Source organism: Pteropus alecto, unplaced genomic scaffold (genome assembly GCF_000325575.1).
Source record: "Pteropus alecto unplaced genomic scaffold, ASM32557v1 scaffold21, whole genome shotgun sequence".
Classification (NCBI taxonomy): domain Eukaryota; kingdom Metazoa; phylum Chordata; class Mammalia; order Chiroptera; family Pteropodidae; genus Pteropus; species Pteropus alecto.
The window spans coordinates 28,477,625-28,493,200 of record NW_006436282.1 but is presented as its reverse complement, the minus strand read 5'-3'; the positions used below and the strand labels follow the sequence as shown (position 1 = coordinate 28,493,200).

Sequence of the window (15,576 nt, the reverse complement as noted above, 5' to 3'; positions counted from 1 at the left end):
CTGCTGAATCCGACGTCACCCTCACGGGCAGCAGAGCAGAGGGCTGGTTCTCACCTCCCTCTGCTCTCATTTGTAACAAATTAACCTCATGCCGTTTTCAGACGACTCAGTGATTCTACAGAGAATCGTCCTTTTCTATGACGATGACGTTGGTTTATTCCCACAATCCAGTAGCCGCCTCAAGAGGCTGTGGTCGCGTAGCCTTGTTTCTCCTAGAATGAATGGCTCAGTTCATTGTCCCCTCATCTGTCTACTGTCATCCAAGTACTGTGACACCAGTAACACTGTAGCTGTGTCTTCGTCACAAGAGAATGGGGAGGACGATGTGCTATTATTCTCAGAGCCATATTGCCTTGTTCTGTGCCTTCATCAGATTCGAGGGAAGAAATCGTCCCTAGGGCAAAAACAAACAGTTGTTTTGCAAGCGTTCCCCAGAACGCAAGTGATCCGTTTGTCACCACCCACCTCAGCTGAGGGAGAGGTCGTGCACTCTGCTTTGCTTCCTCTGGCCCATGCCCTGTTTCAGCATCACGGTGCGGAGCTGAGGGGTTTGCCGCTGACTCTCCCTCACTCCCTGCCTGCTGCTGACGAGCTGTGCATTTCCTCTCAAGAGTCTGGAGAAGCTTTTTGACTTAAACTCTTGGCGACACCTGTTCCTCCCCACAGGCCCACCTTCTGCAGACACTCTCATCAGATGGTGAACGGATGCTCTCCAACTCACCTGGTGCTTCGTTCCCACACTCCTGTGTCAGCATCATCTCCCACCTGCCCCCGCCCCCGACTGCGTACAGGCCCCGTGATCTCTGCGTGGTCTCAACAGACCAGCCATCTCGCTGTCAGACTCACGGGCTTCTTACATACGGAAATATTTCCGCTCCACACATCCCTGTGAACGTTCCCACGGCGTCTCCCACAAACATCTTTCTGTTGAAGAGCGAACTTTTTTTTGGTCTTTCTTAGCCAGACCCACCATTCACTGTTATCTGTAACTCAGTAAATTTTAAGTTTATTATAGATGATGTGACGTCCAGCACGTCACATAAGCTTCTCGGTGTCCTACCGTGTAGGGTTTTTATGGTGTAAGCAAATACGTGCACAGGGCTTGGCAGGGACGGCTGTCCAGCCAGCCCTCAGAGGTGGTCGCTGCGTGGATGGCTTTTAAAGTCTCCGGTGAGGGGCGCAGCCGAGAGCCTCCGAGAGCAAGGCAAGGTGCACTGTGAGATCCCGTGTGATGTCTGCATGCCGCTTAGGTTCTTCAGGCACAGACGACACGTCCAACGCTAACCCCATGCCTGGCATGGCTCTCCTTACACTCCTAATGCACAAAAAACCAGTTTTGAAGTCCCAGTGGACACAGTATCAAAGGGTTCCCGGAGGCCAAGGACTGATTCGTGCTTTTCTTTACTGAACCGAGGGGTAGAATTCCCCGCCTCGCCCCTCACCGGCACTCAGACCGGTCTTTTTGGTGGAAGGGTTTGCAATAACTTTTGTGTCCAGAGGAATGTTTACATTACTGTATTTCGTACGTGAGTGAGGCTGATGGAGTTTAACTGTAAGAAGCCATCAAGGTGTCACGCTTGAAACAGACTCGGATACTGAGGTCTTGGCCCCGCAGGCTGAGAGAGAAATGAGGTCCAGCACGGTTGGTGGCGCTGACCTAGCCACAGTGACAACCCTAGGAGGAGATGGCCAAGTCTGCTGTTCACGGTGCCCCCGGAGACGCAACACAGCCGTAGCGTCTTCAGTCACAGAAGTGGCCCGTCCTGACTGCAGGGGGGGCTGGATGAGCACAGCGGGCAGGAATTGAAGAGGCTGCAGGAAGTGCTCGGCAGCCAGGCCGTCAGTTGGGGGCAGGGGGATGAGAGATGGAGCCCCAGGGGCAGAATCTCCGTGAGCACATGGAGCGCCAGGCTAGGGCAGGCTCCAGCTCCTGGCCAGGAGGCCTGGGAAGAGCGAGACGGTGCGTCCGGGCGCGGTTCGCATGAGACTCTAGTCACACAGGACGTGGTGCCGAGATGCCCGCCGCACAAGGCCGGCGAGGTATGGCAGCCCAGAGCACGTCCCTCACCCGTAGACCAGATTCAGGCTGCAGATGGGGTCAGCGTGAGACGCGTGACTGGCTGTGTCCCAAGGACCAGACCGAGGGGAGGGGACAGTAACGCAGGGTGTCATGCACTCTCTGTCTATGTGAAATATCTTGCAGTAATAAGAGAGAACGTTTGGAGTTGTAGCGTTAGAAGAGAATTATGGAGTTTGTCTGTTGTGTTCATTGGTAGCCCTGTGACTGGGCAGGTGTGCTAGCAAGAACATCTCGTAATGCGCCAGTTCTTTGTTCTGAACTTGTTAGGTCTTTCTTAAAGATTTATTCTTTAAAAATGTTTAAACGTATTTTGTGAATCACACAAAGTGCCCTAGAATACCAAAGGGATTCTGTCCTTAAACTCCTGCCTGTTCTTAGGGCACTAGCCTTGAAAATACTTGAACAAATTTGAAGAAATAAAGTTCCTATGAGTTTTAAAATTCACACACAAAGTAATCTGAGTTATACAATCTCTATATCTGTCACAGTGTTTTTTCTCAAAATTTTAATTTAAAATAACCTTTATTCATTATAAAAACAGCATAAAGGTAATTCAAAATCAAATTAAAATAGCACACCCTCATTACCCAGATAACGTGACTGTTCCTCCCTTAGCGGATATCCTTCTAGATGTTTCTCTGTACTTTTTTACTCCAATGGTATTACATGATATGCGTATTTTTAGAGCAGTTTTAGGTTTACGGTCAAATGGGAAAGTACAGAAGTTCCTGTGTCACCTCCCCCACGATCAACATCCCCCACCAGATGGGTAATTTTTTTTTTTTTTTCATGCCATTATCACCCAAAGCCCATGGTTTACGTTGGGGTTCAGCCTTGGTGTCGGACATGGTGTGGGTTCAGACACGTGTGTTATGACGTGCGTCCGTTATACTGCCATACAGAGTGTTCCGCCTCCCCCCAAATCCTCCGTGCTCCGCCCGTCCCTCCTGCCCCCCAACCCCTGGCAACCGCTGATCTTTTTGGCCGTTGCCATCGTTCTGCCTTCTCCAAAGTGTTGGGTGGTTGGAGTCACACAGTGCGCAGCGTTCTCAGGCTGGCTGCTCTCAGGAACGTGCATTCAAGGCTCCTCCGGGTCTTTTCATGGCTTGATAGCGCGTTTCTTTTTGACGCTGAATAATATCCATTGTCTAGATGGACCACAGTTTATTCATCTATCTACTGAAGGACAACGTGGTTGCTTTATTATGTAGATACATATTTTTTAACTACTTTTTCAGTTAATGATTTTTCTGGTCACTAAATTTTTAGCTCATCTAGACCTTATTCAATGTATAAATCTAAAAAAAAAACCTTTTAACAGATTTGTTTAAATCTGGGGCCATATGTCACCTCTGCCCATCTACCTCTTAAGTGTTGTTTATCTAGAACAGTCCCTTTGTTCCCCACACTCAACTTGAGGAGACAAAGCCAGGCATCCCGCAGAGAGAGCCGCCTTCTGGGCTCGTCTGGTGGCTCCCCCAGAGGGTGCTCAGCCTGCTGGGCGTCTCTGGTATTTCCTGTGAGGTGCCCGTGGGATCTGTAGGTGTGACAGACTCCCGTTCAGCATCTTTGGTGAGAATGCGCGTAGTGCCTGACGTCGCTCTTTGCACTGCCCTGAAGTGGCCTGATGACAGGCGACCTCGCCACGTGCCGGCCGTCTGTCCTCCCGCCTGTAGAAAAGAACCCGCGTGTCGCTCCACTAGCATCCTGCATGTCCAGCGTCCTCATCAACAGTGTCCTGCTGGCGTTAGCACTAAATGACGGTCTTTAACTAAAGAAAGAATTACGTTAGGGATATGAAAATAGGTTTTTTTGATTTTTGTTTTTTTTTTAAATCTGTAATTCTTTTTACATTTGTTAGCTGGCATTTTCGGTGACATTGAGATTTCCATCATATAGTGGGACCGTTAGGTTACCCTGCAATTCTGTTTCTTTTAGTTGCCAGTCTTCAAAGTAAGGAGTTGTTGAATAGCTCTCCCTCGTGGGATGTTGAAAGAATTTAAGCATCTTTTAAAAAATGCTGTGGTCCCTGCAGATGTGACTTCTCGAGCAGCGCCACGGTGTCCGGCACTGTGTTGAAGGCTTCACGTAGTCTCTCGTTCCCATGACAGCACAGGGAGGTTTCAGAGAGAAACGCAAGTCCCGAGTGGCTGAGTCACGTGGTAACAGTTACTCGTGTGGGAGGTGGCGGAGCTGGGAGTCAAACCCAGGTCGGTCCAAGTTCAAAATCTGTGCTTCCTTTCTTTTATACATTTCTGTTGCATTTTACTTAAAGCCCAATTCTATTTGTAATGCCGTTTGGACCGTTTCCAGTTCATAAACACTAGAACTGGAAATATGCTTAATAATTCTCACGAGCCCTCTCCTTTAATATTCTTAACAGTGTGAAGAAAACACAAACCTTCAGGATGCCACGCGCTACCTCTCACTTCCCTTTTCCAAGGGCGTTTTCCTTGGGAATAACAACCAAGCCACGAAGGCCACGAAGGAGTCTTTCTGGATAACGTCTTTTCTCTGTTCCACAAAACTCACACAAAATGGTAAGGTGCAGCACTCTTTTATTTGAAAGGCCTCGTCGTAGAAGAGCTTGTGCATTTTGGTAGGCGTATTCAATAAACACCAGTGCTGTTATAGTTAAGAACTCTGCACCGGAGAAATCGTTGGTTCTTCTGTGTGTGATTTGCGGTAAATGGCAATAGTCTTGCTCCAGTGATCTGTCACATGTATGTGGTTTAAGGACTTCATGATTCCCCCAAACTATTCAAATCGCCCCTCCAAACCCAGCTGCTTAAAAAAAAAAAAAAAAAAAAAAGGATAAAAGACAAAAAACAGCACTGCTTTCATCTCTCTGGTTTTATAGCTCCATAAACAGTGCTAATTGCAGGTTTTAGAATAAAGACTGTTTTTTGTTTGATTAGATGGATACTGCTTTTCTTTTCTAGCATCCCCCCCGCCTTTTTGTTATGTCAGTGATTGTTTAGCAAGTTATGATTAATAAAGCAAGCTCTTCTCCTTGGCAGACTGTCATGAAAACATTGTAATAGAGGAAGTAAATTAAATGTGCTTGAGTCCTTCACATAAAGGTTGCCATATAAAGCTTCTGGCTAAGCAGCCCAAATGCCGTATTAAAAGTCAGATCCATCATGTTGAAGAGAATCACTTCGTAATAAGTACCGTGTCTCGTAAAATGCTCTTGCGCCTCAGCATTTGTAAGTGCTACTAATTCTTCTGTGTCATAGAACACATTTGTAGTAGGACATATACTTCGTCTCTTAGAATGTGGCATCGGGCAAGAAGCAAAAGGTAGCATTTTAATACTGACCGCTTTTAAGATATGTCTCAAATTCTCGTGCAATGCTACTTTGCTATATTTTATGTAGGACCTTGGCAAGTGATTCTTTCCCATTTATATTAGTTTTGGAAGTATTTTGGAGAAGTATTTTTAAAAATCAGCTGCATGATTTGTTTTTAGCAAATTTGATTGAAGGTAGCTATCACAGAGTTAAGAGAGGTCAAGTTATACCAGAGTGTATCGATACTCAGTGATTAATGATTTCACTTAAGTAAGCCCTTCATTGGCATAACTCTGTAATGATTGTCAAGCATTTACCAAATCTCAGGTAATTTTTCTGGGGCCCATCTACCCCCATGGAGGTTGTGAAGGTAATCGAATCAACCTCTTATCGACTCCCTTAGAATTTTTATTCATCCTCTGCGGATTAGTTGTGTGTCTGTTACAGAGCCAAGGTTCACATATCACTGATCGCCTCAAAGAGAATAATTTCAGGTTTATTAGTTTATCTCTTGCTGCTTTAACAATAACTATAAACTTATTGCTTAAAACAGCAAAAACGTATTACTTTACAATTCTGGAGGTCACAAGTCCGAAGTCAATGTCACTGGGCTAAAATCAAGGGCTGCTTTTCTTCTGGGATCTCCAGGGGCGAACCCTTTCGCTTACCTTTGCTAGCTTCTAGGAGCCGCCTGCATTTCCTCGCTCATGGCTGCTCCTCCCTCTTCAAAGCCATCAGCGCAGTATCTTCAGATGTCTCTGACTTCGATCATCTTCCATCTTTTAAGGGCCCTCGTCAAGATGACATCGGCCCCACTGGCCAACCAGGCTAATCTCCATATTTTAAGATCTTTAACTTAATCATGTCTGTAAAATCTCTTTTGCCATGTTCAGTAAACACATTCACACGTACCAGTGATTAGGACATGGACACCTGTGGGGACCATTATTCTGCCAGTCACACAGATAAGATTAACAATAGATTATCTGCCATTAAAAATGTTTAGTCCTACATCCTTAATTTGTTTTAGTTTTTGGGTTTAGGAGGTTAGACTATGAACGTAAAACAGAGAGGACCAAATCCTGAAAATTAGAAGTTGCTACTTTATAAAAAGCAGAGAAAACATTTTCAAGTACATATGGTAAATAATCTGTTTGTGAAATCATTATGTTAAACACCTCGCTGTATGACAGCAATGGGTGGGTCATTTCTAGAGCCTGGTAAATGCTTAGGTATCAGTTTGACTTGGGTTAACCCTGTCCTCGTAAGACAGCTTAAAAATGAGCCAGGAGATGGATGGTGTGCTTCAAAGAGACGGGAAGGAGGAAGTTAGTTGATTTTCCTGTAATTTGCATGCTAGACACACATCTCTGTGTAGAAGTAATCTAGTTCCAAATTGGAATTAAATTGCTTTGTATTCATTTTGCTCAACTTGGAAAATATGCAAATCTCATTTCATCTCAGTTGGGCATTTAGTAAGCGATGTGGTCTCCAGGAACCGTTTCCTAGAGCAGATTTGCATATCAGGATTCCCAAAGTGTGTCTGTCTGCCGATGTCACTTGATGTCACCCAGTATCCAGCATCATTCATGTGTAGCGTACCAAGGCCACAGCACTCTGCTAGACCCCTGGGATTGCCAGACCCAGCAGATATTTTAAGCTTCTTAAGAGTAGGAATCAGGGAAGAAATTATGTTACTTTTTTGTTAGCTTCTTTGGGCTATTAAGCACAAGTTTTTAAAAAGTTAAGAAAAAATTTTTAAAAAAGACTAAAATTTAGTGTAACAATTGTACACTTACTGACTTCCCCAAATTCCCTTCTCTCCTGGTAATGCGTGGCTCATTCAATTTCTTCCTGAGATTGTGTTTTTTTTTAAAAAAGAGTAGGGATCATGTCATCCACAGCTCTGTGCAGGTTAGGCGGACAGTGTACACTTAAGTGCTTATTGAATAGAGTGTCTAAAATTCACACTTTCAGTAGTAGGTCTTGGCACCTGATCTGCAACTAATGCAGCTTCAAATGGCTAAAATGGAGACCTAGAGATGACAATGTTGACTCGCCTCCGCGTCGTTGGCATGCGTGACCAGTTACGTCCAGACGGACCAAGGACTTTACTCTCCCTTTCGCTCCCTAGCGAGCCGTCTAGAGATGCACGAGACGTCGTGCAGGAAAGATGAGCAGTCCCATCCCGATCTGTCTGGACCACTGTCGTCCATTTCCCAGCTCTGCTGATGAGAGTCCTGTACCTGGTTTCCCACTGCGGCCTCTGCCGATGTCACTCGATGTCACCAGCAGAGCCACTTTCCTCTGTACACTCTCCACTCCTTGCCCTGGGCAGTGCCCTGGCTGCCCCTGTGGCCTTAGGGGACGAGGGCAAGGAGATGGCGGTGGAGTGGAAAGTGGAGCGCGAATGAGGGGGAAATGCATTGGGGATCACAGAGGAGATGGCCAGGGAGGGAGACATCCGGAAGTAGGGTGCAGGAAGCAGGAAGTAGGTGGAGGGGGGGAGTCAGCAAGCCGGGCTCCCTGTGGAAACGGCGGATGTTCTGAATATAACCAGCCCTTTCTAAAGGTCTCAGTCATACCTGAGCCAGATGTGAATACTCAACATGTTCAGGTTTTCCCGTTATGAAAATATCACGTCTCTTTTTCAAAGTCAGTATTTCTGACGGTCCCTTCTTGTTCTAATTCTAAATCCTCCTCCTCCTCGTGTCCCTCTTTGTTGTGGGTAAATGTGCCTGTGACTACATTTCTTACGATTAAGTCCTTTGTGAAGTTTCTCTCTCGAATCTGGCGTGGGTGGAGGTTGCTTCTCCTTTCTCCTGGTTTTTTTTTTTCTTTTTTCTTTTTTCTATCTCTATTTACTACATATTTCCTTTCTTATCATAACCACTTCCTTGATTTCTTTGTTTTTTTTACATTTTGGGGTTTTGTTTCCATGTCGGTCTTTCTGTCTCTCAGCAAGTCCCTTTTGGGCTTCTCCTGAATCATGCGCTTTGAAGCGATTTCGCCTTGTGAAGCTGGGAAGCCCCCCCTCCTCTCTTCTGGGCCTGTCTGGTCTCTCAGGCCCTCTGAGCACTGGGAGGCCAGCCCCCTGGGTCCCCTGCCCCCTGCAGGAGGGCTAGGTCCCCTCCTGTCCCTCAGCAGTTGAAGGCCCACGTGCTGTCCGCTTAGGAAGGGAAAGACATTGAAGCGCTGGGCCCTGAGCTTGCCCAGAGTCTGGGACGGAAGACAGCCATGGAGTTAAGGAACTGGCCCTCAGACCCGATGATCTGACCCTTACCTGGGCTTGTCACCGTCGTGGAGGAACCTTCTGGTCCTGCCAGGTGCAGGTCACATCGTGGAGACTTTCCCCGCTGGGCGGAATTGGCATTTAGGCGCCACGCACGGCGGCCTCAAATACGAGTAGCGCAGGTTCCCAGTCCGCAGGAGACTCCCATTTTATTGGCAGGAGGCAGAAAATTATTGCACAGATATTTGTGAGCTGCCTGCTCTGCTCTGGGCACTGGCAATGTGACAGGGCCACGCCCGGCGCGGGCTGGTTGTCTTGGAGTGTCCGGTCTAGTGGGGGCATAGACCAGCTGTCACTGCTGCCAGGTGGGAGCACACAGGACAGGCAATCGGCTCAGTCTGGAGATTTCAGGAAAAGCTCCTGGGGGAAGCGGCAGCTCACCCGAGACCCGAAAGCCGAGTAGGAGTTTATAAGTCGAGAGCACTGGGAAGTGAGACTAGAATCCACTGGAACAAATCTGGGAGGGCCGAGCGTTGTCTGCGGGGGCTTCCGCTGTGGGTGGCCGGGCAGGGGAGCAGCACGTGCAGCTGGGAGAACACGTCGCTGTGAAAGTCTGCTCTCCATTAAGATCGATTTTCTTTTCTGTTTGGAAAGGCGATATGCTGGATCTTTTGAAATGGAGAACCCACCCGGACAAGATCACAGGCTGTCTCTCCAAGTTAAAAGAAATCGATGGCTCAGAGATAGTAAAGGTATTTGCCGTTGCACTCTCCCTCTCTCAGAAATTCGTGGGATAAAGAATATTTGCAGGGGACGGACAGACGACATGTTACGGGTCCATTGACTTCTTTATCTCGCAGTTTCTGCAGGATACACTGGATACCTTATTTGGAATTTTAGATGAAAATTCTCAAAAGTATGGATCTAAAGTGTTTGATTCTTTGGTGAGTTTAAATTCGTTTTAATTATCTCCTCACCAGTTTCTCTCTCAATCTTGGCTCCCCTCAGGCAGTTTCAGAAATGTGCACCTTAGCATGAGAGTTCGCTTGAAAAGAACAACAACGAAAAAATCTTGGTTTGCCTTCGGTTTTATAAAGCTCAATTCTCTTTTTAGGTTCACATAATAAATCTGCTGCAGGATAGCAAATTTCATCATTTTAAACCCGTAATGGACACTTACATTGAGAGCCATTTCGCCGGGGCTCTGGCGTACAGGTAAGGCCCTTCTCTTGTAATTGGTTTAGAAGCGGTTTCTTCGGAGCGTTTCTAAGCAGAACCAGCTGCATAGGAAAATTTAGAAAGGAGCGTACGAGGAAATTAAGCACAGCCACTGAAGTGGCTCTTGAGATGCATCTCCCTTTCTTCCACGCCTTTTCTGAATGGCTAGAATTTATCTCGATCAAAAGAATGAAGAGAGAACTTCCTGATTCCTACCTTGAAACCTAAAACGGAGCATGTTTTCTCCTCGTCTCTGTTTCACTTGATAATCTCTGGTCTGAAATGTCATCATTTCGCCTCGGCTGCCAATCGCCCCATTTAATCACCTCACTCCTCGACGGTCGTAGGTGTCTTTAAGAAAGAACGATGAAGGGAAAAGCAGCCTTTGCCATCGTAGCTTTTTAAAGTCATCCATTCATTTTTCTGTTAACGTTTACTGAGTGCCTACTGCCTGCCAGGCACTATATGTGCCGATAACGTGAAGACCTGGGCCCTGGCCACATGTGGTCACTGGACTCTACCCTTGATCCCGGCGGCCGTTCTAACTGCTCATCCCTTCCCGTCAGCTGAGATTGTGCAGGCGATGCCTGAGTGAGTGAATAAGACGTGCTTTAGCTGGTCCCTGTCTCCATGCAGCCCAGCTGATAATTGCCAGAAGTCAACCAGCTTCCTTCTTTCTGTCCTGTACATTTTCTCGGTCTTGGGCTCTGCTAAATGCAGCCCTGAAATGTACCCCAATATTCCATTATTGTCCCCGCTATTCTGCCTATGTTTCCACCTCATACCTTAAGGCCCTATGGATACGTACGTGCACGATCATCTGATCCCAGAGATCTGTTAAAAGAGCGTGAAATCAATCAGGGTTTAGCCTCCCCCCACCCCCGCCCCACCCCCCAGAGTCTGGGATGTATATCCCATACATATCCCATCTGTGGGATATGTAAAAGGTGGCCATTAGGGGAACATTTGACCCCGTTAATGTGGGCCTCCCCTATGAGGGCATGTTAAAATGTATGCCTGCAGCCTTTAAACGCGTGAGTTATTTCTGCGAGACCTGAACCTCCGTCAGTGTGATTTTTGCAGAGGGTACAATGGAACAGCTGGGGTAGCTTTGACTGTGGGTCCAGTCCAGCCACTCGGCCTACAGTGTGGGCCCTGGCGTGAGGGGGTCGCTGCTTCTGGATGAAATCGTCAGTGGGAAGCTAGAACAGCAAGGGTGTCTAACGTTTCAGGCTGGCGTAATCGGTCCTCACAGCCAGAGAAGGCCGGCGGGATGGGCTCCGGCCGTGGGTGGGCAGAAACTCACCCACACAGTCTTCAGAATGGCGCTCTCAGCAGCGCCCCCTGCTGGCCCCCCGCGTGTTCTCCCCTGGCCGAGAGGAAGCGGGGCTTTGTAGAGCATGGCTCTGGGTCCTGGGAACCAAGAGCCCACCAAAGCTAAAGGGAGCATGGCCGGGCGCAGACCTGAGAATTGCTGTGGGAGGCGGGGAGTGTTCATTCAACTTCTGCGTTTTAAGAAAACAAAGCCCGGCTTTCCTGGAGCGTCTCCTAAGGCGGCACACTGCCCTGAAGGCTTGCTCTCCCCACGGGCCGGAGAACTGGCTCGACGAATCCGGGGCGTGCGGTCTGCAGTGGGGCGTGTGCTGCCTTCATCCTTCCCGGACCCCTTTTCCTCCGGCAGAGTATTTCGCGCAGCTGTTTCCATGGTCGCTGGGGGCGGAATCGCAGGTGGCAGTTGTCCACGATGCGGCCAGGCCGTCCCTCGGCCAGCGTCCTTTGCCCTGATATCTGCCTTCACCCGTTCGGAAGCGTTTCTAGAGCAGCAGGGCCCACGGGTTATGTCCGGTGGAGGGGGGTCGCATCCTCTCTCCAGCTTCGGGAAGGGGTAGTGGTGCGAATATGAAGACTGTGTCAAGTTGGGACGGGCAAAGGTGGCCGCTGATGGGAAGAGCAGCCTCCACGTGGCCCAGCTCAGCAACGCGTGGGCGTTGACTTGCGAATGAGACCAGCTGTCCCTTCTGCACTTTCCTCCCGCGTTTTAGGGACCTCATCAAGGTGCTCAAGTGGTACGTGGACAGGATAACGGAGGTGGAGCGGCAGGAGCACATCCAGGAGGTGCTGAAGGTACCAGCGCGGCCCACGGGGCCGAGCGGGCGGCCGAGCGGGCGGCTCCCCTCCCGGGGGGCGGGGCGGGCAGGGTCTGCTGCTGACCTTACGGTTCTAGAAGCTTTCTCACTTCACGCTGCTCCCGCTGATGACGGCACGAGAGGGGCTTTGCCAGGCCCGCCCGGCGGAGCCTGCTCAGGGTGGGGGGGCCCCTCACTGCTCTGGGCTCCGTGACCCCTGAAGCGACGTCTAGCAATGGCAGGAGGGAGAAGACTGCGGGTGGGCGGCAAAGCCTGGCCGTTCGTGGCTCTGCTTCTGGCACCTGGCAGAGCCCGTCTCGAACTTTTTGCCCTAAATTTTCAGAGAGAATTGGGTGGCTTAGCAGGGGTCCTAATGAGGAAGCCTGTAGTTTCACTGGGTCTCGTGGTTTAAGTGTCCCCACCTCTGTGCCCTGTGTGCTCGGTCGTACACGGAGATGCTAACACCTTACTCGCAAGCATCTTCAAGGGGTGCGATTCTTAAAGGGACTGTCCAGTACAGCCCCGCCCATCTCATTCCCGTCGTTGCATGCCACCCTCATTCCCGTCGTTGCATGCCACCCTCATTCCCATCGTTGCATGCCACCCTCCGCTCCGTCAGCACATGAAAGCAGCCAAGTACGCATTCTGTTCCTCATAAATGCATCCTTTTGGTCTGACCGAAGGTAAAATACTGGCAAGGGTGTTTACGGGCAAAGCAAAATCATTTTGGAAAACCAGGTTCTCTTGTTGACTAAAATTCGAGACCTCCGAGGATAGAAACAGTGTTTCTCTGTCTGGAGAATGACAGCGAAGTTGCGTTTTCGTTTGTTACAGGCGCAGGAGTACATCTTCAAGTACATAGTTCAGTCGCGGCGGCTCTTCTCCCTGGCCACGGGCGGGCAGAACGAAGACGAGTTCCGCTGCTGCATCCAGGAGCTGCTCATGTCCGTCCGCTTCTTCCTGTCCCAGGAGAGCAAGGGGTCGGGGGCGCTTTCTCAGTCCCAGGTGAGTTTTCTTCATCGCCGTCCAACAGGAGAAAAATGAGCACAGCGTGTACTTGTAGCTTCACTGACTGTGTGAATAGACTTAACCCAAAGGAAACCCCCCAAAAAGCCTCGGTCCCCAGGCCCGGGTGCCCGCCGAGACTGCCCTCACCCCGAGTAGACGCCCGTGGGTGTGCCAGGTCAGGCCAGGTCCCGTTCCTGGCACACGTGCCGCTGATGCGACTCACTGTCACCGTCACCGCCCGCCGCGCAGAGGAGATTCCACGGTCTCACACGGCCGATGGCCGGAGTCGTTTTCCCAGGCCTGGAGCCGCGTCATCTGACGTCATCCTCACTGTCCTGGCGCCGACCTCGTATGACACGTTTCGTCTAAGAACGGGATTCATCCGCCTTCCAAACAGCACGGGTTCTGAGAGAGAATTCTATTTATCTTTCTCTACGTTTCTTCATCCTTCCTATATTCATTGAATCCTAACGACTTGGTTACAAGTCGTTACAAGTCAGACTGAGAAGCACCCTCTTTGCGACCAGCCCCGAAGACTAGAAACTTCTAAGTGTCGAGAATTGGGGCGTAAGATGGGAGATAGGAGGATGAAACTAGGTCCCTCAGAGTTTTGTTAACTTGGTGCCCGGTGACATTTGGAAGCACTCGCGATGCTGGCCAAACGCCAGCAACAGGCCAGCCCTCCCTTTGCTGACCGGGGTGGTGGGGGGGTGGAGGGGGCTCCCCTTGTCACTCTCCTCTTTCCAGAAGCCTGATCTCGCCTCCGGGCGAAGATACGGTTCGGGCTCTTTTAATAGCCCTCTGGCCTCTGTTGTCACTGGGTCGACCCCTGCACTTGAGTGACTTGCCAGAGACCTCCGTGTCCATTTGCCCACGAGCCCACCCTCCTTTCAGACTCGAGAAGGGCAGCCCGGCGGGCTGTTCGAGTGTCCCTGCAAGTCACCGTTCTCAGGACTTCACCACGTTCACAGAAGCTGTTCAGCGTTCGAGTTCTCACTTCAGTATCTTTCTTTTTCAACCTTTGCCCGTTCCAGGGACAAAACTTAACCTAATTCACATCTGAAAAACCTTCTTTTTCTTTTGAGAGTAACCTTAAGTCGTGGTTTCTCAATGAGACGCCTTCCCTTCCTAGGGACTTGAGATTTTTTTCTTCTTTGAAAGTCAAGAAACGTTTTTGTGTGTGTTTGTTTGTTTTTCCTTTTTTTTCCCCCCCCATGGTCGTGTTTCCACAGAATCCCGGCCGTCTCCCCGGGGTGACGCGAGCTGCCGTGGGTCCGCCAGGGCACAGAGCAGGTCTTCTTCTATCTGCTCACAGATCACCTTGATTCTGAGTCCTGTTCCTCAGCCGAGACAGTGCACAACTTGACAACTTGAGCACCTTCACAGAATCGCGTTCGCTTCTTCCTTTCTTGCCCCTCACTCTTCGCTGAGAGGGGATGTGTAAAGTGTGCACGTCCAGTTCCCGAGCATCTTTGTCAGCTCGCCTGCAGTCACCCTCTCTCAGTGCGTGCAGTGTCCCACGCCTGTGCGTTTCGATGCGCTAATTCTATTTTAGTTTTGGTGCTAAGAGAAAGTTCATGTGAAATAATGAAGGGGCTCGTTTGCTTTATTAAGCAACGAGGGACTTTGTCCCCCTCTGTTTTGGGGGGAGGGGGAATGTCACACGCCTCTCCGACCCCACACATTCACACTGACTCCATGTGTCGCTTTTCCTGTGCCACATAACAAATGACCTCATGCTTGATGGCTTTAAGTGGCACCCGCTTATTAGCTCACAGTCCTGCAGGTCCAAAGGCATGGCGGACTTTTTTTTTAGGGTCTCCTACCCCCAAAATCAAGGCGTTGGCTTTCGTGGCCTATCTGGGGGCTCTGGGGAAGAATCCACTTTCAAGATTTTTCAGGCTTCTGGAAGAAACCAGTTTCCTTCTGTTCGTAAGACTGATACATTTCCCTGCGGCTACCAGCCAGGGTTGGGGCAGGAGAAGGGTCCTCTCGGCTTCTAGAGACCACTGGCCCTCCTTGGTAGGTGGCCTCCCTTCTCAAAACCAGCAATGGTATATCGATCTTTCATCTCTGAGCCAGAGAAAACTTGTTTTACGGGCTCATGTGATTCTGCCAGGCCCGTCTGGGTAATCCCCGTGTTTTGAGATGAGCTCGTCAGTAACCTTCATTGTGGCTGCGGAATCCTTTTTGCCTTGTATCATAATGTAAATGTGGGGACAGCACCAGGGAACCGAGGCCGAGGCCGTGAGGTTTGCCTTAGGGTTCCGCCGGCCACGCCCAGGGCCGGGACTGTCCCCTGCGGCACTGTGCTCGTGGGCTGCCTTCAAGGCAGAACCCGGCTTCCTTGCTGCATTTCACATCATTTCCACGTGGGAAGTCTGACTCAGGGCAAATTCCCTGTCCTGGAAGCAGAACGGCCATCCTAGCCATCTTTGTGCTGGCTCAGTGGACAGTTGTCCTACAGATCTGGCCATCCTGGCCCCGGTGGGAGGCTCGTTGAGTCCCCCTGGCCCAGGCCCCGCTCACTAGCGCCTCTGTCTTGTGGAGCCCACCCTCCCCGCCCCCCACCCCCAGCAGGACCACAGGGGACTTAGCCGTTGTGGCAGTGACCCCTGG

The 15,576-nt window shown here is 49.9% G+C and overlaps 1 protein-coding gene across 1 annotated transcript in view; it reads left to right on the top strand.

Annotated features, from left to right (window-relative positions):
• Window positions 1-15,576, top strand: part of DOCK4 (dedicator of cytokinesis 4) — a 194,114-nt gene that overhangs the window by 82,356 nt on the left and 96,182 nt on the right. Inside the window, exons 15-20 of the mRNA XM_025046816.1 lie at window positions 4,464-4,620; window positions 9,260-9,357; window positions 9,466-9,549; window positions 9,720-9,820; window positions 11,866-11,947; window positions 12,784-12,954. Coding sequence (XP_024902584.1) covers window positions 4,464-4,620; window positions 9,260-9,357; window positions 9,466-9,549; window positions 9,720-9,820; window positions 11,866-11,947; window positions 12,784-12,954 — 693 coding nt within the window. The remainder of the gene's footprint in view (window positions 1-4,463; window positions 4,621-9,259; window positions 9,358-9,465; window positions 9,550-9,719; window positions 9,821-11,865; window positions 11,948-12,783; window positions 12,955-15,576) is intronic.